The following is a 23,105-nucleotide window of genomic DNA, read 5'->3' as shown; positions in this document are numbered from 1 at the left end:
GAACAAATGTTTTCAAGTGGGAAAAATCTGTCCCCGCCATATGTTTCACTGAGTCATCCCTTCTGCAGGAGGAGATATTGCAATTGTTTCAACTATTCCAGTCACTAATCCTTTTTATTGAGTAACAACATCACTGTAAACTCAGCTCCCAATCCTATAATGCATTGATACCACGTGCTGGATATAGACCTGATTCCTCTAAAGTTGACATGTGTTTTGCTCTGGGCACAGGTTAAATTCTCCCTGTGTGTCTCACCGTTGAGCAAAGACCAGACCTGGCCGCGGGTTTCCACTTGTCAGCTAGATGATGTGATGTTCTGTGCTTGCCGGGATATTATAGAAACCTTAAAACCTAGCACTTCTTTCTCTTTAATGTAAACGTGGACCCTTTGCGTCAGGCAGAGCCCAGTGTTGACGGTGTTGTGCGGTTGCGTTGCAGGTGTGGCTGTGTGGCGGCAGCATGGAGGTGCTGCCCTGCTCCAGGGTAGCTCACATCGAGCGCAAGAAGAAGCCCTACAACAACAACATTGGTTTTTACACCAAGCGCAATGCTCTGCGGGTAGCCGAGGTGTGGATGGATGACTACAAATGGCACGTCTACATCGCATGGAACCTGCCGCTGGAGGTACAGCCATTGCACCCTATCCTAAGTCTTCACTTTATTGGGTTAAAATGTTGAATTATGGAGTATTTAGTGCCTCTGGATAGAGAGCCTTAAATACCCTGGGTTGCAACCCCAGCTAGGGAAGTCAGCAGAGCTCCCTTGGCTTTGATGGAGGTGCTGCAAAACCTGCCTATTGTTCACATCAGCCTTTTTATTTTCATTTCTAAAAATTAAACCTGTATTGTGTTTATCTCCCTGTCGATTGTTTACACAGCATGAGTTTATGTCATGACACTGCTCCACAGATGGAGTTTGTCTGTAAAGTCGGTTGGCAGAAGATTATTAATATCAGCATTGTTAGTGCATGAGGTTTTTTCCTGCGGCGCGGGCAGGGCTGTGTGACATGCAGCCCAACTCGGGTTTCCCAGCTCTCAGATCCTGTCGCGGCCCAGCGCTCACTGCAGATGGTGTGTGGTCCAGGTGCCTGGGCTGTTTGCTTTCCCAGCATTGGGAGAGTCGAGGCCATCAGCGCTTAGAAACTGTGTTCAGAGGTAAAGGATTGGAGTTGGTGGCTCACAGAAGGAGATCCTCTCCCAGCAGCACCGTGTACAAGTGCTCCAGAAACACTCTTTAAATAGCTTAGGTTTCTGCACAGAAATGGTTGGATTTTTCATGTAAATCCTGCCGTGTCGCAGCATGGTGCATCTTTGGAAAACCCACCAGCAAGACAAGCTGACCAGGCCCAGGGGACACATCCTGCGCAAGGACCTCTCTAGGTGATGCCCTACACTTCTGTGTAAAGCTCTGTAGGCTTCAGGAGGACTTTATGTAGGTCCAAGGCTGCTGCTTGGGCTCCGGTCGCCGTGCAGGTTGCGTCTAATCATGTGAAACCCAAGAGCATCTTCTGCTTCCCAGCTCTGAACCACTGCCTGGTGCACGCTGGGAGCACCCACGGCTGGGCCAGTCCCTCCATCTCCAGCCTCTGGCCCTGCCAGAAGAAGAAGAAGCAGAGGTGGTGGGGAGGGGGAGGCAGCGATGCTCTCCAGGATATGGGTGGCTTGGGCATTCTGGGTACCTTGCAGAGCCCCCCGACACCCACTTCACTGAGAGCGTACTTAAGCGCGAGCGCTGGGCTGCTCTGTTCAAGTGTGAGGAAAAAACGTTGCCATGAGTGGCCAGACCCCATGTGAGCAGTTATTTACAGCCACCCTTTTGGTGCTAAAAACGAAGATGAAATATTCATACCTTGCGGATCACACCCCTGCAAAGAGTTGCTGCGGTCCTGATTCTGCTGCGGCAGCATCCCCAGCTGACAGCGCTGTGCTCCAGGGCATTTTGGAAAACATTAAAACGTAAAAACATGAGCTGCTGCTGCTTTCTGAGGAAAGGTTACATCTGGGTAGATTTACTGGCATTTGGAGCCACGGTAGTCACAGCTTTGTACTGCATTAGAGAACAACAGGTACCTGGGAAGGGTCGATTTGCTGCCGGTTTGTTGTCCTGGGGGTGGTGGGGAGTCCTGGGTTAGTTAGTTGCTGAGAAATAGATGAATAGAGATGGAAAGAAATGCTGTTTACCCAGCAAGCTGCAGGAGGGCACTGGCTGTGACGGGCACTGCTCCAAGTGTTCAGAGGCGCAGAAAGTTGCCTGCAGGACTGAGTGATTTCAGGTCTTTTAAAAACAGGTTGCAAGGTCCAAACACCCATAGGCAGGGATCATGAATTACTGTGGGTTCAGCCCCGATCCTCGGGCCGATTCCTTTTTAGAGCTGAGGCACCATGCTCCTGCTCAGGAACAGCTTTGGAGCATGGCAAAAAGGGATTAAAATTCATCGGGAAGCCACAGGTCCTGTACCACTCAGAAAAAGTGGCAACACACAAATTGGCACCGGGAGTGGGTCTGGGGAAACAGATCTGGGTTACCCTAAAAACAATTTGAGATTTTTGTATAGGTCTTACCAGTAAAATTAAGATTTAATTTTAGAGAAGCCTTGTTTGACAGGTGGTATTGTGCAGGGGCTTACAGATATATGCTGAATTATTTTGTGATGCCACTATATTCAAAACCAAGCCAAACCCCATGTGCTGAGTATTTCAGGTGCTGACTGGATTGCGGTCCCGCTTTGCTCTGCGTCCCATCTCACCCACTCAGATTTCAGTCTGTCCTACCTGTCTACACTGAATCATCTTTATTTTTACCTATGAGCTACCAGTCGTGCATTAAAATGGTGTCTTCTCTAAAGCAGAGTGAATAATTCATTAGAAGATCATTACAAGCATTGTAATGGAAAATTGCTTTCCCAGCTGTATTTAATGATCACTGCAAACGACAAGAGCAGGAGCTAAAATAGAGACCCAGACACCTGTAGGAAGGAGTAAAAGGGGCTGCAATGTGCCTTTGGTTTCCTTCACCTGGCTGCTGCATTAGTTCACCAAATTCTGTAATGGAATAAAAGGTTAAAGGGGGGCAGCTCTCTTCAACCCCTGCTCCCGGCTCCTGTAAGATTATTCCTTTGGGGACAGATATCGTAGCTTTGTCTGCTCTTAAATTGGCTCGAGCTGTGGGGTTCCTCTATGTCTCCAGGGAGACTATTTCACCGTGTAATTGTCCAAATTGTGAAGAGGTTTTTCTGAGGTTCAGCCTCAACTTCTCTTCTCCTGTAATTCTTCTCCTTTATTCTCAGCTATCTGTCTCTATTATATATGAATCTTAAACCTTTCTCTTTTTTCTTCTTTTCTTTTCCCCCCTTATTTTATACCTTTTAACTGCACTGTCCTCTGTGTTGCCTCTTAATAGGGTCACACACCCTTGGTGTGTAAGGGAAACAGGTTTGGTGCTCAATGCACAGTCAGGGATTTTGCATTTCCAGGATTCAGCACATGACCATCTTTTAAACCCTGATGTACATTCGCTGTTAAACTCTTCTGAAAGTCTGTACATCAGTACCTAAAAGGGAGGTGAGATCTTTTAAAAATACTTTTTCATTGTGCCTGTTGACAGATTTGTCTTTCCCAGATGGATCCAAAGCCCAGGGCAATCACTGGGAAAATTCACCTCTGTTACACTGAACTTCTTGTATTTCCTTCAAAGCCTTTTCTTCTTCATTTGGGTTCTCTTTTCTAAATTACATCCCAGGACCAACATGTGTCCAGCATCAGTCTGATGGCTATTGCAAGGACATCTCCAAGACCTGTGAGAGAAGTACATGTCTCCTTCTCACTTATGGCTCTGAAACTCAAGTCTTCCTTCTGACCTCTGTGGGGATGATTTCTGCCTTGGACATACATGCCAAAATTCCCTGGCGTGGCCTCTGTGTGGAAGTGATATCAAACATCAGTGAAATATGCTCATTTTTAATCTTTTTAAAGAGTAACCATTTAGTGACATGCTGTGTCTTTATTTTTCAGAATCCAGGTATTGACATTGGGGATGTTTCCGAGAGAAAAGCGTTAAGGAAGAGCTTGAAGTGTAAAAATTTCCAGTGGTATCTGGACCATGTTTATCCGGAAATGAGAAGATATAACAACACCATTGCTTATGGCGAGGTAATTAAGGCTGAGCAGTCCCTTAGATCAGACTGGTAGTATTTACCAGCTGGTGAGTCTCTGATGAGAAATAGCCTCAAAGGAGAGGAATGTGAATCAAAACCTACTATTTGTGTGTAATTATATAAATTTGTATAAATCTGTTCACAGTTCCTTCTAAAAACCTATTTTGGGATTTATTTCTGATTTTGGAGATCATATACAGTAAAATATTTTAATACTTCATTTACTGAATTGACAGAAAATTATCTATATTGCCCATTTACTCCATGGATTAAGCACCTGTACGTATATTTTTAATACATAGTCATCCTATAAAACCCTTTGACTTAAACTCAGCCTAATTCCTTACAAGGTCTCTGGAGGATACAGTGTGTTGTCACAACAGCTTAGGGACAAGACAAAGTAAGGAGACTTAATATCTGCTGGCTTTGAGACTGTACTGGGAATATAAAAACAGGCATTTATGGGAACTAATAATACTCTGTTGCAATAGGTCTCATGGAATAGTGGCAGTTTGAGAAGGCTTCTTGAAGCACAGACCACGCACCCCAGATGGGTGTTGATTTTAAGGAAGATTTATTAACAAAATTACTTAATGCCTTCAAGCTAAAACCTCCCAAAAAGTAGGGTTTTTTTTCAAAGGCATTGTTGGAGTTGACCTACATGGGGAGACTGGAGAGAGGACATCTCTGCATTAACAGACCCGGTGGCTTTGTAGCATGAACCCAGCACTTCCATGCTCCCTCCAAAGTGTGTCCTTCAGTACTTGATGGCTGGTTTGCTATCTCTGTGTCTCCTCCTGCATCCCTGCGACAATTTGAAGGGGCTCCTTGTGCTAGCTGGACTTTTTTCCCCTGCCTTTTTGAGCGCTTTGAGATTTCAATGAAATACAAGCGATTCTGCATTGATTTCAGGCTCCTGGCAACATGCTGACGGCAGTCTAAAAATATGTTTGTTACCACCACACATGACCAAATACAAAGAAAACTGTGTTCAAGGAAGTTGGCTCCTTTGAATGGTGATTATTATATAAAAGCAGTCATCATTAGGCCCTGTATTTAAAGAAAACATATGGTGCACTAAACCTTTCTCTGCCTGATTATGCCTAGTGATATAGCACCGTGTATTCTTTCTATAGCAAGAGAGGCTAGAGACATTGCTGCACATCAGTTTATTGCTTATCTCCTAAGAGACAGGGCCATATAACTCTGCACTTTTTATTTCTTACAGCTTCGAAACAACAAGGCGAAAGATGTCTGCCTTGACCAGGGCCCGCAGGAGAACCATACGGCGATATTGTACCCGTGCCATGGCTGGGGACCTCAGGTGAGGAGTTACTCTGCTGGGACCATGCGTCTTTATTGATGATGTAGACGAGGGGATCGAGTGCACCCTCAGTAAGTTTGCAGACGACACCAAGTTGGGTGAGAGTGTTGATCTGCTCGAGGGTAGGGAGGCTCTGCAGAGAGACCTGGCCAGGCTGGAGCGATGGGCTGAGGCCAACTGGAGGGGTTTCACTAAGGCCAAATGCCGGGTGCTGCACTTGGGTCACAACAACCCCCAGCAGCGCTACAGGCTTGGGGAGGAGTGGCTGGAGAGCTGCCAGTCAGAGAGGGACCTGGGGGTGTTGATTGACAGCCGGCTGAACAGGAGCCAGCAGTGTGCCCAGGTGGCCAAGAAGGCAAATGGCATCCTGGATTGTACCAGCACTAGCGTGGCCAGCAGGGACAGGGAAGGGATCTTACCCCTGGACTCGGCACTGGTGAGGCCGCACCTCGATCACTGGGTTCAGTTTTGGGCCCCTCACTACAAAAGGGACATTGAATGACTCGAGCGTGTCCGGAGAAGGGCAACGGAGCTGGTGCAGGGTCTGGAGCACAGGTCTGATGGGGAGCGGCTGAGGGAACTGGGGGGGTTTAGTCTGGAGAAGAGGAGGCTGAGGGGAGACCTCATGGCCCTCTACAGCTACCTGAAAGGAGGGTGCAGAGAGGGGGGATGAGTCTCTTGACTCAAGGAACCAGCGCCAGGACAAGAGGGAACGGCCTCAAGCTGCACCAGGTCAGGGTCAGACTGGCTCTTAGGAAGGATTTCTGTCCAGAAGGGGTTGTTGGGCGTTGGAATGGGCTGCCCAGGGCAGGGGGGGAGTCCCCATCCCTGGAGCGGTTGAAGAGTTGGGTTGACCCAGCGCTGAGGGATCTGGTGGAGTTGGGAACGGTCAGGGTGAGGTTCATGGTTGGACTGGAGGAGCTTCAAGGGCTTTTCCAACTGAGATGATTCTGTGATTCTGTGTCAGGAGCCAGTGGTACCCAGCAGAGGCTGGATGGACAGAGGGCAGAGCATGGATGTGCAACATGTGTGTTGGCTTCTTTCTCAAATGTGTAAGGCCCAGCTCCTTGTTAAAAACACCTCAGATATAAGGGTGCATTTTCCCAGCTACTCCTAGAGTAGCTATTTTCTGGATTACCATAATCATGCCAGAGCTGCCAGTAAAAGCATAATTTGAAAAAAATCTTCCAGACAAGGGTAAATAATGCTGAAAGCAAATAGCCAATGAACAGAGCAGAGCGTACACAAGCAGAGCATTTTAAGACATTTCCTTTCTCTTTCACCCAGCAGAGTAAAAACATACCAACTGGGTAAAGAAAACAAACAGTGCTTTTTAGCAGGATGATAATTAGCCATTTCAGCTTGGCTGGGATTTACCATAGCATTAGTTTTCTAGCACTCCTTTTGCCTCTCCAGAAGTTTTGGAGCAAACCAAAAGCTTCTTATCCTAATTTTAAGCTTATTCTAGGTTAAAAATCATCATTCCAAGATTCACTCTAGATCTCATATCTTTTAGAGGATTAGTGAATGTGTCAAATACTGAAAGTTAGTGGTGATGAACTAATTCAGCCTCTTCTGTAGTTTTATCTCTTACCATATTTTAAGAAGAAAGGAGCATGGGAATGCTGCTGGTTCGATCGCAGTAGAGTTGGAACAAAACAGGGTACAACAGCAGCTCTGTCGCTGCTGGCATCTGTTAAACCAACAGCAGACTCTAAGCTGGACTAAGCTCCAGGGATAATTTACCCAGTTCCCCACTAACTTCCCCACCCCCCCTCCCCACCTCTGTTTTTCTCTTATCCTCACTTCAGTAGTTTGCCTAAATACTGTAATTTGTGTTTTCATTTCATTTCTGTGTGCCTAGTGGTCATCATCTCATCATGCAAATCCCTTAGCACAATGTCCTTCTCCCCTACAATCTTTAAGGAGAAAATACGAGTTTCCCTTTAGGTCTGGAAGCAGAATGGCCATCTTAGGACACATGGGGTTTTCAAGAATTACGATGTGATTTTTAGGTTTTCTTTCATTATCAAAATCATGCCTGACCTCCCTAAAGCCACAGAGATGCAGCACTTGTTCTTCTGGCAGTTTAGCTCTATCCAGTGAGGCCCTGCGTGTTTATCATCAGGATTTGATCAACGTTCTGCTTTGTTTGCATTTCCCATGTAAATGCTGTGGCTGTCTATATTGGAAATTTAGCCATGGCAGGGAGGTTGCAGATGATGGGCTCTACCATCACTGTGCTTGGGTGGAAACAGGGATAAACTCCTCTGTGACAAGGCTATTTCTCATTGCTTTTCTTTTCTCTTTGTTGGAAAGTCCATGCTCATTGCCAGACTCAGAAATATTTCCCTGTTAACGTCTCTGGATCGGCCACATTTGTGCTGAAGGAGTAGCATCTACTGGTCTGGTTAGAAATTGGGGCAAAACCGTACCTAAAAGCTGTCTGAACGCCAGGTTTCTATGCTGAAGCCATCATCCAGCTTCTCTCAAAAGTAGGCAAGTGTGCCGCAGGAGGACACTCATGGCACAGTGGGGTAGGTCCTGCCTGTCGCTCTCCGTTGCCAAGAGGATGAATGTTACACTGGAAGCTTAACACTGATTCGGGGGAGGTTAGGTGAGACAATCCTATCCCAACTGTGCCACGATGCTGAGTTAAGTAAGTTTAAGGTGTTTGTGGAGATTTCTTTTTACTTGCAGGACAACGACCTGTCTTGGTGTGTTTTAGGGAAGACCTGCCCTCTCACTGCACGTGTTCTGGATGCTGTGCTCTTCCCTTAGCCAGTAAGACAGCCCTGGCTTGTCATTCCACCATTTTCTGTCTTGACATCTTGATATTTATTACTCTGGCATTGACCACGCCTTCCAACAGCTTATTTTAATATCGCAACCCCAAACCAGTGCTGTCAGATGACACGGGGTTTAGGCTGAGAACTGCTGTAGGGCCAGGACCACGTGTCTAAAGCGTTGTGAGCACCAAAGTCCTGTTGAAATTACCACACGGCAGCAAACGGCTGTGATAAAGCACCACAGGTGACACAGCACCGTACCATCAAAGGCAAGTTACTGTATCAAACCTTCATCTCCACCCAGAAGTGCATCAATTACATAGAAATGCTCAAAGCCAGTGGTTGAATTTCTGCTCTGAGGAGCTCTGTAAGCCTGCCCTGCACCTCTGCTCCAGGGTCACTGGGATCTCCATGCAGGTGTGGAGAGGGGCAACTTCTGGTTCCCTCATAATGTTTCAAAAGAAAGCTCATCACTGCAGATGCATTCATTGAGACCAAAACTCTGAAATAAAATAAAGACCATCCCATTAAGTACCTGCAGGTATTTGCATAATAAAACCCTGCCTGTGAAAATTTCTCCCATGAATCAGAAAGGAGAGCGGGGAGAGGAAGAAGAGTGCCCCACCAGACAGTGAGGTTTCCCAACTTATTTGTGGTAATTTATTTATTGAGCAGATCTCCAGTCCAAGCATCAGAGCTTTCCAGGTCAGAGGCTGCTGTGACCAGTTTGCTAGGTCCAGCTGTGTTCTAGCCCATGGCGAGTTGTAGCCCATCTTGGATTTGGGTGTCTTCTGTTGAATACCCCCATATTGAATACCTGTGTGAATACCAGAGATAAGTAACCCAGTCTTGAAAACAGAACTTTCTTTAATCCGTCCTCCACAGTGCTCGTGCAGCCCATACATGGGATGAGGTCTTTGCGAAGAAGGGAGGTGCCCCAATTGCTGCTTTTCAGGTGGGAGAAACATATTAAAGTTCACAGCAAAATCTTGTAGCCATTCCCTAGGGTCTTGAGAATGTGTGATCCCATTCCTGGTAGCTTTCCTGAGACAAGGTCTGACTTTTTTGTCGCAACCTGAGGATTAGCTCATCAAATCTGGATGAAAACCTGGAGCATTAATCAGGGCTTAGCAAGACAGGATGTCAGTTCTCTGTTTTATCACAGACCTCAAATACAACTTTAAACATGTCTTTTAATTCTCTACCTGCAAAATGAGCCTCACTGGTGTATGGATGAGTTGAAGATTGAGATGGAGCCCAGTGGAGATGTAGAGCTACAGGACACTGGAGCTGTGGCAGCCTTAGTATCTGGGGTCCAGCATGCTCAAGGACGTTCATTTTCAGTTTAAAAAAAAATGTAGTTCGAGTGATAGGAATGCATAAAGAGCCTGTTCTCACAATATGGTCACCCTGGGCTTTCCATGCTCACCAGGATTAAGTAGTCCCAAAGCTCCTCTGAGCCTGAACTGTGAACTTCAGGAGCCACCTGAGCCTAAGAACCAGCTGTGGGAGTTGTTCGGGGTAGAGACAAATCTCGGTTTGGTTTATCCTTGCCTTTAAACAAAGATCAGTCAGCTGTGGCTGATCGAGTCACTGCTAAATATAACCTAGCTGTTGCTTAAATGCACACATTTTTTTTCTTAAATGGCACAAACTGTCTTTTGGACTTTCTGGATGGAAACTTAAACCTCTAAGTGCATTATAGTATGAGAAACTGAATTAGCCTGACATTGTCTGCTAACCCTGGGTTTTAAGATGAATGACTACAAGCACGTTATTTATTTTTTCCTCAGCTGTTTTTGTGATTAAACTTAATGATGTTTTCTTTTCCTACCTGACGTTCTGAAGTCAAACGTTGCAGTGCTGCTGGCTCCCTTCGGCTCGCCTGTCGCGCAAGCTCAGCACAGAGTTTTCTTCCTGGTCTTCCTCCTCCACATTGTCCCTTCCCTCTCCAGCTAAGAGCCGGTTCTTGGCAGTTCTTTTGTTTCGTGATACGTGTAATTAGTTTAACTCATTGAAAATGCTTTTTAAAAGTAGCTATCAGTGAGTGCAGAAGCTCTGAAATTAGCCTTTTGCAGAAGCACAGGCGCCGCACAAAAGAAATTGGACTTTCGCTACTACTGTTTAATTAATGGGCTGCATGTTGTAATTTATTACTGGGAATATAATTATAAGTAATGTAAACACTTTGTTCAAATAGCTCGCTTGGTTTTTATATATATATATGTAAAAACCACAAGGATTTGCAATTTCTTTTGAGCATCCGAAAGCACACCCAGTGCTCCCTGTGCTCAGTGTTCATGTAGTCTCCTAAAATCTCCACTTCTCTCCCTGACACTGCGGCCCAGCCGTACTCATTTAAATGCATTTCACAGTTAAGGCACAGGTTCCTCAGCTGCAGCTAGCAAGGCTGTGGTGTGACATTTTAACATCGCAAGGACAGCAGTGTCGTGGGTCCCATTCCCTGCCACGCCAGGTCATGGTGGGATTTTTTTGGAAGTCCTCACTCTTTCCAAGTCCATCCCCACACCGTGCTACTGTCCACTGTGGCTGCTGCGTATCTGTAGATGAGCAGCACAGCACAGAGAGAGGGGGAATGACCTGCTCTGTGGGGAGGGATGTGTCCCACTCAAGGCAGGGCAGCCTGCATTGTATCTTGAGTTTCTGCTCTCTCTGCTCATGACTGCCAGTCGGTTTAAGCTAAGCGCATTCGGATGGATGCGGGTGGATGCGATGGATCCCGTACCTCACGCTGAATGCAGATGAGATCTTTGCTCACAGCCCCTCTGTTACAGCATTTATCACAGGGGGAAATTTTTATTTTTTCTCTTCTTTCCCTTAGCTTTCTGTTCTCCCTGCTTTCATTCACTTCCAGGTCAAATCATCGTCAGATTTCATGATGAAGTATCCTTTTATCCTGTAATTATATTGAGCCTGCTCGTGGATTTTTTTTCTTACTGATGGCTTCATCTTTTAAGCGATACATCATGAAAACACCTTGCTGTAATGATGTATTACACTAATAATACAGTAATACCTCATTGGAGTGACAGAACTATGGTGATACATTAGGGCGATAGAAAGCACTATAATACTATAAAACTTAAGATAATGTTCACCCAGCAGAGCATTTCATTTAATTATAGGATAAAATATGTTTTGCCCATTTAAGCATCAGAACTTGAGGACAAAACCATCAATACCGAGATCATCCAGGACACAGCAGCATCAAGGGTGACAAAACAGCACATCAGATTAAATGGTGTTAAAAAGAAAATACTGTACACTTTACTTATGGTTGCTAATTGATGATCTGCTCAGTGCAGAAAGGAAGCTAAACAACCCTAAATTATTTTCCAATAGAGTCAATGAAGGTCATCAAGGCTTTTATTTCCCAGGTGTTAAGACGTCTAATTAACTTTCTTCCATCCCTGAGATGCAGCCAGCCAGAAACAATAATCAAAGAAGATGTATCGGTGGTGCAAGCTTGCCGGTGGGAGATCAGCCCGAGCGATGCACCGGGCACGTGTGTGGCCATGTGTCCCTCCACTCTCCTGGCGTCAGCGGGGGCTGCGGGCCCCCCCACGGCAGAGCAGCCCCCCCAGAGCGGCACCTTTGGGTGGGGGACTTTGCAAGATGCAGTTTTGTCTGGAAGGGTGTTCGTAAGACTGTGGGTATGAATCAGTGTTTCTCTCTGGGGATGTGGCTTTGGGTCACTTGCATCAATTAAGAGGTTTAAGACCTCATTAATATTAACCAATTTTAAATGGTTAGCTTGTTAATATTTTTAAGCTGTTTTTCTCTGGTCCTTTCTCTTGGTCTTTCCCTTTGTTTCTTGTCCTGTGCCAGGCTAGGTAATTCCTTCAGGCGTTTCCTCAGGCTGGTACCTCCATGTTTGTCTTTTTCCTGCTGGATTGGCCATATCCTTCACCTTGGTCTGCTCCCTGGAGGCTGACAAACCTGCTTAGCAGGCAGTGAGACGAGGCACAGATACTTCAAAGGACACATATTTTTGAGGGGCAAGAGGGTGGAAGTTAAACTTGGATGACTTCAGTGATTTGCCTTTCCACAAAGCCAAGAAAACAGTTCTGTTAGATGAAATATCACTGGACTTAACAGTGACGTGGGCTGTCATTAACTTCCTGTGACTGGACTGCACTTTGGCAAAACCTCCTTTTTCATCAATGAAATAATTTTCTATGAAAAAAGACAAACTTCTATTACCTTTCAGCACCATGATGGTCATATGAGGAAATCATTGGTGACTGCAAAGCAGGCATGGGATCTCCAAGGGAGTAGCCTTGTTCAGACACTTGCTGACCTAGGCAATGTTTTTGGGGTGGGCAGCAGTGAAAGAATGAAGAATGGGAGGGACAATCCTTAGGAAACATCTGAGAGGAGAAAACTGTTGTTGTCCAACAGGAGAACATTTGGAGGAAGGGCCTTCCTAGATCCTGTGGGAAGAGCTTACCTGGCTGTGCTGTGAGGATGAGGAGGAGAGGGGAAGAGCACAGACACAGGTACACTCCAGAGCAAGGGGGCAGGTTTTACACAATTACATTGCTGAGGCTTCCAAATGTGGTGCCCAAAGGAGCATATTGAAATCTTGCTCATGGCAGGCCCTTCTGTGCTCCCCTGAGCCAAGGAGCGGTGTTATCCTGTGGGTATTTTTCACCGGTGCTGAATATCCCTGTGAGCACTTGCAGAAGCCTCTCGCTAGAACATCTTGTTCACTCAACTTTTCTCATCAACCACCTTTCCCAGAGATCATTGTCTGGGGCTGTGCTGACCATATTGAAGCGGGCAAGTTTGCTTGAAATGCTGAGTTGGTGAATTGCTGCAACCATTCAGAAGGTTTTAATAACAGTGGCACATGTAATTTACTGATATTATAAAGCATTTATATGGCATCTTCAGCTTCTAAGGCAGGCTCAGGTCTTACGCGAGCGCACTGTCTGAAGCTGCTCTTCAAAATGTTGGTCAATGCACTACGTGGTGATGAGTCAGAAGTGCTTCCCATCTCTTCTCTAACTGGTCAGATATAGATAGAAAGCACTGGCCAAGCTGCAGCTACACTCCCCACCGCTGCCTGTGGGTCCATCTCGAGCGCCTGCCTCTGCTCTGTGTTTTCTTTCTTTTTATCGCTCAAGAAAAACCGAACGGCAGCAGGATCGGTGCTTCACTGCAGGACTCCAAGTGCTTCACCCCCTCACTGTCACCTTGTGGTTGAGACCCCGAGATTGCTCCAGAGAAGAGCAAAATAACAAAAGAATTAAGGCATCAAAGGCAAAATATCCCAAAAGAAAAAAAAATCCCTAAATGTCTTGGGAGCGCAGTGGGGCTCTCACTCATGAGTTGGGATTTTTTGGGAATAATCACTCTCAGGTTTGGCGGTTGGACAGGCTCGAAGGCTGCAACGGCTGTTGCTGAGCCTCTGCTGTGCTTAGGCAGAGTCGATCAGGCGTTAGGCAGTGTGCTAGATCCAGACACATGTTCAGGGCTTTATTTATCTGTCTATTATACATAGTAGATGACACATCTTATAGATACACTTAATGCATTTTTCATAATACCCATGTTTGTTTTTCAGCTTCTTTTCTCTCCCTGCAGCCCCCGCCCCACTCCCTTCCTCAGGAAAGATTTGATTTTTGCTCTACTTATTTTTCCCACCACATTAGGCGATAACATGTAAGAGCAGAAATCATGTTGCCTTGTGGGCATTAGGCCAACTGTCTGAAGACAAGCTGCCAAACATCATAAAAAAAGGAAGTGTCTAGTGTCTAGCACACTAATTATTTACATGGTAGGAAACATTTCGGAAGCAGGAGGATAGTAACTTGCACTGCCCGTTTGGGACCTCTGGATGATTTCTAATGTCTGTCATTGAGAGGGCTTGTCTTTTTTTGTCTTTTCCTTTATATACCTCTTTCTTTTTGCAAGTCAGGTGGCCTCATCCTCTGTGTTGGTGGTGAAATACTAATTCAGATGAGTTGCATGGTTAAGAACACAGTGTCAGGCTGAGAGCACTGTCTCGCTTGAGGCTTGGCTCATCGAAACAGCAACCTGCTAAAAACAAATAATGTGAATCTGAGCCTTCAGCTGGGCTGGAGATGCCCAGGGGGGTCATTCCCAGGTAGCTCCAGCCTCATGCACAGGGCAGCTCCAATGCCGGGAGCCCAGCACAGTGTGAGCTGAGCTCAGTGGTGGAAGGGATCCTCATTCTGCGGTCGGGCACCCCGTGTCTGGGGGAGACAGTGAATTGGTGGGAGGAGGAGGAGGTGATGGTTATGGCTTTAAGCTCTGCAGGCTGCCCTTCTTTCCATCGCTGCTGTGCCAGCACAGCACTTTGGAGGAGGAATTACTGTAAAGCTAAAGAGGCATGCACTCTTCTGCACCGTCTTGCAAAGGGATTTGGGGGGCAGAAGAGCAGATACTGTACTGTGGTACTGTACGTTGCCGCACGCCAGCATCAGTTGTAGGGTGTGGGCTGCCCTGGTGCACACCTCTGCATTTGTACCACAGCTGAATCCCCCTCTGGAGTGGATACCGTTGGCAAATGAACCTCGGCGAGGTATAAAGTAGGGGAGTTCTTGCTTTGATACACAACGCATTGGCTAAACATGTAACTCCACCAGCAGCTGGGAGCAGGGCGCGCCAGCCGCCCATCCCAAGGAGGACAGGCAGCATGGGGGCCAGCACACCTCCACCTGCAACCAGCATCACGGAGGGAAGGCAAAGTTGGCTTCAAGCACCATAACTGTATCTGCAGTTACTAGCTGGAGTCGGACCCTGTTACATTGTTTTAACTTGATTTTCAGTGTTTAATTATTCTAACCAAGATAACCCGAACTCCCAGTGCGATTTACTGTCTCTTTTTAAGCATCTGGGTCACAGATATGCTCAGTTAATTAATGTACTGAATACTCCTTATTTGTCTGCTAGATAATGGATTGATTCATAATTTAAATAAGCAGCTGTGTATATCTTTCCCTTGAACTATAAAAGGCAGGCCGCTGTCATTCATCTCTTTTTCACTCCTGAATTTAAATATGTTTAGGGAAATATTTTGGTGGGATTCCTTAAACACTGCAAATGGAGGAGGCCTTTGTGTGTGGCCCTGCTGCAGCAGCGGGGCTGTCTCGGTGCCATCTCGGTGCCAGCTGCACGCTGCCTGCCCAACGCCCCCGAGACCATCGGCGCTGCCCCGTGCTCCCAGCCTGCATCTCTCTGGCAGCCGAGATGGGTCCCTGGGAGCACTGAGCGGTCGGATGCAGGGGGTGTTGCAGGGGGTTATCTGCAATCCTGAGCCTTTGCTTCAGTGCTGAGCCCTGGGGAGGATTTGGGCTTTCATCCCCAGGGAACGGGGCCAATTATATATTGGCCCCCTTTGGCTGCCGATGCTGCGCGGCTGCTGTTGGAGTTGCTGGGGGGCTGTGCCAGACACACCAGCAACATCGTTTGCAGGCCAAAGCAAGGCTGGCTCGCCAAGCATGCGAGAAGCCACAGGCTGGGCCAGCATGACTGGCCAAGCCAGCTGGCTCTGGCTGAAAACCAGGGGAAATCATCCATTGCCCCAACCTACAGAGTGTTCAGGCCCAGAGGAGGCTGGAGGAGTCTGCCCCATGATGGGTTGAAGGCTCAGAGTGATTCTTATCCCTTCCCTGTGCTCCAGCTCCTCACCTGCATCTGCAAAAAAAAACCCTGAAACAAGAAAAAAAAGCTAGAGAAAGTTGTGTTTTTTTTCCTCTTGTCAGTTGTACTTTCTCTGTGCATCATCCTCACAGATTTTTTTTTCTGGAGCTTTGCAAACTTGTCCTTTCCTCTACTGCTTTTTAATGATGCTCCAAAGATACTGATGATCTTCTGCCTCTTCCTCTCCTTCCCTGTCCCCAGCTTGCACGCTACACCAAGGAGGGATTCCTACATCTCGGTGCCCTCGGGACCACGACTCTTCTACCTGATACCCGCTGCCTGGTGGATAACGTGAAAAGCCGCTTCCCTCAGCTCCTCGATTGCGAGAAGGTCAAGAGCAGCCTCCATAAACGCTGGAGTTTCATACAGGTTCGTACCAGTCTGCCATCCTTGCTGCTCCTCTGCTACCCAGACCATGGGCTATGGCACATTGTCCTTGGTGAGAGACAGTGTGGGATGAGGACAAAATGGTCCCATGCAAGAGCAGGTGCCAGGTCCTAGGGCAGAGGGGAAAGGTTAAGAGGGATCAGAGACAGGGACAGTATTTTAGGGCAATTTCCAGTAGAAGTTTCCCTGATACCCTCAGGTGGATGTAACCTGCCCTGCTGTTGACTTCCAGATTTCTTTGTTTCTTATAGATAATCTATGGTGAAATACATGAAAAAATGGTACTTTTGTCCCAAAGCAGAGTGTAAATAATAAACGTTCTACAGAAGTGTCACACCTTCCTGACGCAGGGGTGCAGCCATGCTGTTTAAAGGTTACAGATGTCCTTTGGTTGCCGATGTGTTAGGGACCTGTGTTGTCAATGATAAAGGTTGCTCATTCAATTCACATTGATCATTTTATTGCTTGAATTGCGTTATCACCCAGCTAAGTGCTGTGCACTTTCCAGCAGCACACAAGAACACAGCTGCACTCCTGGGCAGCGCACAGTCCTGGCTTGCTTCACAGGCATCCCCATATCTTTAATTTTTTTAATATTTTCCCCATAACTTTTAATTTTAGAATGGTGCCATCCTGAACAAGGGAACAGGACGATGCTTGGAAGTGGAGAACAGGGGAATGGCCGGCATTGATCTGATTCTTCGCAGCTGCACAGGACAAAGGTGGACGATTAAAAATTTCATCAAGTAAAGGGTGGAAGAGTCAGGGGAATTTGACTTGAAACACGGCTGACTTGGACTGATCCGAATGGACTCCTTTGGAAAGGACAAAATATCAAAACAGAGCTTTATTCATGTTATTAGGAGAGGACATGGGGGAAATGGGCATTTGTGTCTTTTTATTTTTATTGTGTATTAGTCTCCCACAGCTGATTCCAACTGTGTGGAATTGGGTCAGAACTGCTATTTCCTTCTGGCAAGCACTCTAAAAGGTACCACTTATTTCTCCTGGAATGACTGTAATAAGCTCATGCAGTCTTGTGAGCATTTTACTGACAGGGAATTGTTGCTTTCTCAGACGACTCCAAGCTCTCCCAAAGGGCCAGGTGGGTTTGCACCGTGATCAGAGTCAAGACACCCTGGATATACCTGCCTGGCAAGCATAAAAATGTATGTGCTTGTGAGAGGAGAAGGTTGCTGAGCCCCAGATGAGCTGAGTTTGAAAGATGTGGTGTTTTGCGAGATCCTCTCCTCCCTTTCTTGCTGCTGCATCCGGCAGCCCCTTTCTTGAGTCTGGGAGAGTCAAAGCTCACCCCTGTAGCTCCCATGGATCTTTCCAACTTTTAATCACAGATGTCATCAAACAAAATACTGCTGAATAAAAACACTGATCTCCCATTGCCCCTTCTCCCATCACCCATGCACTGCTGTTGGCCAAGCCAGCCCATATGCAGCACCAGTCCCTCCCATGGAGACCTCCAATGGGTTCCCCTTAGAAAAGATCTCAGATGTCCCCCTGCCTGTTTGGGCAGTTGTCTGCCCTTTTGGGTATCAGTTGGACTCAAGCATGGTGAGTAAGGCTGGCAGGATGCTTCCTGCTCATGGGAGCCTGGGGAGCTGCAAGTCCACCTTCCCTTCCCAGTGTGGCGACTGGCCTGGCACTGTCCCCTTGGAGACCGACCTTTTTTTTGTCTTTTCTTGTAGAAGTGAGGATGGATGCACTGGTGTATGTAACAGACTGAGAGCAGGTAACGCAAGAGAAAGTCCCCCTTGGGCTTCCCTCCCATGGAGGCTATAGGGTTTGTTTTTAAGGCATTCTTGCTCTCAACGAACACATCAATAATGGTAGTCTCCATAACTTTACAGTGGTGTTCTCTTCCTGAGGCTCAAGCACACCTCTCCTGCCTGCTGAGTGTGTGACTATGGTCAAGGTCCACCCCAAACACCGTGTGTCACTGCAGACCTTCATGAGCTGTGGTGAAGTAAGGAGGGGACAGGGAGACTAATAAATGGCAGTTTGGCTGAAATTCTTGACCTTGAAGGCATTTGAGGCTTGTTAGCATGGTGGAGCAATCTCACCTGCTTTTCTTGGCCCACAGTAATCTTGGCTACCAAATCTACCCAGCCATTGTGGGAGACCATTGCTCTGGGGTCCTGATGTCTGGCTACCTGGAAAAGGGAAATGTTGTCTTGCAAAGTTGCTTTACATGGATGCTAGACTAATGAGTGGATACAGGCTTCGCTCAGTGGAGAGGAGAAGCCAGCCCATCTCCTGTCCTTCTCACAGAATAATACTCTTTCTGGTTGCCCTCTGGCTAGGGTGCACTAAAATATATTAATATATGAGATGTATGTGTAAATATGTTTCCCAAAGACGGGATGTGCACAGAGTTGTTTGCTGCAGAGCACTCATGCCTGTCTTCCATTTGCATCAGGATGAAGCTACCTGGATGTTTAATGAGTTTAATTTTCAATGCCATGCAGCAGGTTTATAACTGATGTTTTAGTAATTTATTGAACAGAAGCAGATATATTTCATTGTTCCTTCTACAGCAATGAGCGTCACATAGGACTGATTGTTCATTTAGGCTTGACAAGACTTCCTCGTCCATTGAGGTTGTCTCTGATTTTTTTCCCTTGCTTTCCTTAATGAAGTAAAACCTCTTAGCTGTCCTGAATTGCAATGTAGGGAGTCAATGTAGAATTTTGCTCTCTTATTCGCTGTTGCATCATCTCCTGTGTAATAAATTTTAGCACTTACAAAACCAATATGATCACAATGTCTTTAGATGCATGATATGTTTCCCCTTGCATTTGTTGCTGCCTTCTAAGAAAAGTAATTTACTGGTGAAGTGGGCTCCAGGAAAGTCTGGGGGATTTGAGACTTCACAGCTAATGGTCAAAATGGTAAAATGCCCTTTAATTGAGTAATCAGTTTGCTGTCAGTCATCAGTGAAAGCCACATATTGTTTAGTGTTGGGAAAAGCCTGCATGTTTCAGGATAAACAACCAAAAAGCCCTTAGATGTTGCCTGTGCTGTAATTCATGGTTCCCAGTTCAGCTCTAGTCCTGCCAGTGCTCAGGGCGCCAACAGATGGGCTTTGTCAGATTTAATCGTGGTGGTATAAGGTGTCACCGCCCCCAGCCTTCCATCTGCTTCAGCTGCTGGAGGTTTCTGTCCCTGTCACCGGCAGCAGAAATGAATGTGTGGCTACACCTCAGCTACCGTAATTGGCAGGACATGCTTCAGCCACCAGGCAGGAGGGACTTGCTCTATTTAATGCACCGGATTGTCAGCTAAAGTCACTCTGGGGTGTCCACACAGCTCCGCTCACAAGGCACCAGCCCCTGGCAGAAGCGGAGTGCACACTGAGCACCTCCAGCTGCCCGGTGGCGTTTGTGCTGCCTGGTGGAGGTGAGGTACCTGCGCTTGGGAGCTTGCCCTCAGGCCTGTTGGCAATGAGCAATTAGATCCTTTAAAACATTAAGGTTCTGAGATGCCTTTCCTTCAGCTCCATGAGGAAAACAAATGCCTGAATATCCAAAAGGAAGGTGACGGTGGAAACGAACACTTTGCTCCAGGACCCTCAGGTGGGGCAGAAACCCTGCTGAGGTGGTTTGCCCATTCTCACTGGTGTACACAGAGTGCTTTCAAATGACTGAAAAGAAGCAGCGTGAGCAAAATCAGGATTGAAAGTGAGAATTTAATCTGCTCTGTCCGTGTAACTGAAGTTCTGTTCTGACATTGGTTCGTGACATGCAGAGATGATTGCCGAGGCGACGACCCAACGTCTGCACCCTCCTAAACCGTAGAAATCTGTCTTAGAAATCTGGATCTGTTGCATCTTGTGCTTATCTCTAATAATATGTTAATTGCTTTAAAAAGTGATATCGAAGTGGTTCTTATTAAATATATGATTTGAGCCTTGCCTCTTGAGTGATTTTAAAAAGATTCACTGCTGATGAGATACAGAGGCAGTCATTCTTCTCTGTTACTTATTTAATAGAAAAGTGCTGCTGTTTTAATGGAACTTCCATTTTAAAAAGAAATGGAAATGAAGGAGAAATCAAGAGAGATGGCCGATGCAGATTAACCTCCCATTTCATCCATCCCTGCTGGCTGCCACTCACCAAGATAATGCAGTTACATTCAAGCAGCTGAAAAGAGACGTTACACGGTAAAAAAGCATCACTTGCAAATGTGTTCCTGTACCCAGGCTGGGTGTTTCTAAATGTAACCTGAAGCTTGCGCACTCCTTAGACCCACTTTCTTACATCCATATTCTCCTAAAAAACAGGTTGGCTGGTGATGTAGTGTCCTTGTAAGGACAGCAAGGTACGGGTAGGTATGTTCCTATGCAGGAGAGAAGTATATCTGTGGGTGCACCATGAAGTAAGGGCACCATTGCAGTTCTGATAGGAGCAGCAGCTCTCCCACCCGAGCTGAGGACACAGCAGGCTGTTAGTATCAGTCCAGGTAAGTGTAGTCTCCAACCTTGGGCCTGTTTGGGCAGAGCGTGGTAAATAGAGCTCCATCATGGAGTGTCCCATTTGCAGCATAGAAAATCACAGAATCACAGAATCATCTCAGTTGGAAAAGCCCTTGAAGCTCCTCCAGTCCAACCATGAACCTCACCCTGACCGTTCCCAACTCCACCAGATCCCTCAGCGCTGGGTCAACCCGACTCTTCAACCCCTCCAGGGATGGGGACTCCCCCCCTGCCCTGGGCAGCCCATTCCAACACCCAACAACCCTTCTGCAAAGAAATCCTTCCTAAGAGCCAGTCTAAAATGGTACGACCTGAAGTGCTTTATGGTGGATTGAAGTCCAGAGTGAGCTCTTACTCTTCCGATGCCCTTAGCAACATTTGTGCTGCCCAGGGCAGAGCGCCAAACTTTCAGAAAGTCCCCTCTAAGCCCTCAAATGAAGTTAAACTGCTGTCATTTTCAAGTCGAAAGTTTAAGTCGTGGACTCCCAATAGAAAAGCCTCTCTGCTTGCTCACTGAGCAATTTGGGCACTCATCCACTGCTAATAGATACAGATTTAAGCACTCCACTATGCAGTGTGAAATTAGGCATTTGAAATATCTGCAGCTCATCTTTTGCAGATGAGAAGCCATCTTGCATTGGGGTTGGGGAGTGGGAAAGCGTATATGACCGTTAAGAATCTCAGCTGGATTTCCAAGGACATTGGGATGAACTATTAAGGGCCCTTCCCGGTCACTGCCAAACCAAAGTGATGTGTAGATGATCCTTTAAACATCAGAAAGACTTTGTGCCAGCTTTAGGGACTTAAACCCTTCCAGCCCCACCAGCCTAGTGCCGGGAAGGTGAGGGGCTGAGCTCTTCTGCATTTTTACTGTAAGGACAAGATCTTGTAGGTGAGCTGATCCTGTGTGTTGGGAGGAGGTAGTTCCTGGAATCACTGTTCTTATAAATCAGAAAATTCCCCAAATTATTAATGGCTTTACATCTTTCTATAGGCAGGAGCCACACAACATGCTGAAGCCAGTAAAGTTGCTCAGCTCATTCAGGGTTTTCAGCTAAGTCAGCACTGGTGGGACTGGGATCTCGGCTGTGCCTTTTGCTAAGAAGCAAAGTGACAGCATCCTTCTAGCAACACATTCAAATAAAATAACATCGTAGAAACGACAAGCTTGAAATCCCAGCTCAGCAGTCTCCGGTCATCCAGGATATCTTGTCAAGAGCAAGTGGTCTAAGTGTCACATCCCACGAGGATTACTGTGATAAATACCTGCTGATGTCTCAGCTGGGTGCAGCAGCTGGTGCTGTCCATGGCTCCTCACCCCGGGCATCTCACCTATGGGCTGAGGCAGGAATTTATAGCAGAAAAAAAGGGTCGGTTCCTATTTCAGGACTGCTAGTTTGGGTTACTCGTGCAAGCCCCAGCTGAGAATTTGGTCCAAGTGCTTTGGATCACACTTGCAGCTGAAATAACCTGCACACTGGTTGTGCTCAAGGCAGTGCTATTTATTGGGAAAATAATAACCTAGGCATTAGCTCCAGGGTCTCCTAAACTGCTAAATATTTATTTTGAAGGCATGCAGGAATCACTACCTAGAACAGCCATCCTGATCCTCTGTGTCAAGTGCTGTTCCTCTGACAGAAGGCAAAATAACAAGAAGAAAGATTGTATAACCCAGAGAGCTTTCTAGAGGAGGAGTTTCTTATTTTATTCCCATCTGGTGGCTCTGAGACGTGATGGGTAATAGCTCTCCAAATGTCTTTCCTGGCTATTGTAATTCTAGGTTTTATTGTTATAGGCAAGTATTTCATAGTTAGGCAAGAACCCGTGCAGGAACTAATTTCTTATTGTGCTCTTCAGAAATCACAGCCGGGAGGAAAATAACAGCTGAGTGGGGACAAGGTGATTTGCTGTGCTGAGATGCAGAATTGGCACCCAGCACTAAACCGGTAACAACTTCTGGCATTTTGAGAGCAGAACAGCTACTGCGAGGATCCTTTTAGCCCTGCAAGCTCCCCCTGAGGAGGCTGGGTTATTTCCCACAGTGTTCCTCAGTACTGAAAATGCGCTCGAAGCCTCATCCTGGGAAAACTGGCCCAGCGATGCAGCCCCACATGGCGGATGGAGCAGAGATCCCACATGGGTCAGTGGCATGTGCAGGAGCTTCCCAAGGCTGCAGAGATGCTGGGCTGAGGAGAGGTGTGGTGAGCTTGACCCAGCTGCTTTCTCACCCACCCTTCACAACAGGGCAGGGGGAGAAAATAAGATGAAAA

The 23,105-nt window shown here is 46.7% G+C and overlaps 1 protein-coding gene across 1 annotated transcript in view; it reads left to right on the top strand.

Moving 5' to 3' along the window:
* GALNT17 (polypeptide N-acetylgalactosaminyltransferase 17) overlaps nucleotides 1-20,268 on the top strand; it is a 224,616-nt gene extending 204,348 nt beyond the window's left edge. The window contains exons 7-11 of the mRNA XM_074845117.1: nucleotides 440-625; nucleotides 4,012-4,149; nucleotides 5,383-5,478; nucleotides 16,161-16,328; nucleotides 16,968-20,268. Coding sequence (XP_074701218.1) covers nucleotides 440-625; nucleotides 4,012-4,149; nucleotides 5,383-5,478; nucleotides 16,161-16,328; nucleotides 16,968-17,096 — 717 coding nt within the window. The 3' untranslated portion in view covers nucleotides 17,097-20,268. The remainder of the gene's footprint in view (nucleotides 1-439; nucleotides 626-4,011; nucleotides 4,150-5,382; nucleotides 5,479-16,160; nucleotides 16,329-16,967) is intronic.
* The last annotated feature ends 2,837 nt before the right edge of the window (nucleotides 20,269-23,105 follow it).

The sequence above is a fragment of the Strix aluco genome, chromosome 19, assembly GCF_031877795.1.
Source record: "Strix aluco isolate bStrAlu1 chromosome 19, bStrAlu1.hap1, whole genome shotgun sequence".
Classification (NCBI taxonomy): domain Eukaryota; kingdom Metazoa; phylum Chordata; class Aves; order Strigiformes; family Strigidae; genus Strix; species Strix aluco.
Note: the sequence above shows the minus strand (reverse complement) of the source record. Positions and strands in the feature narration are given on the sequence as shown.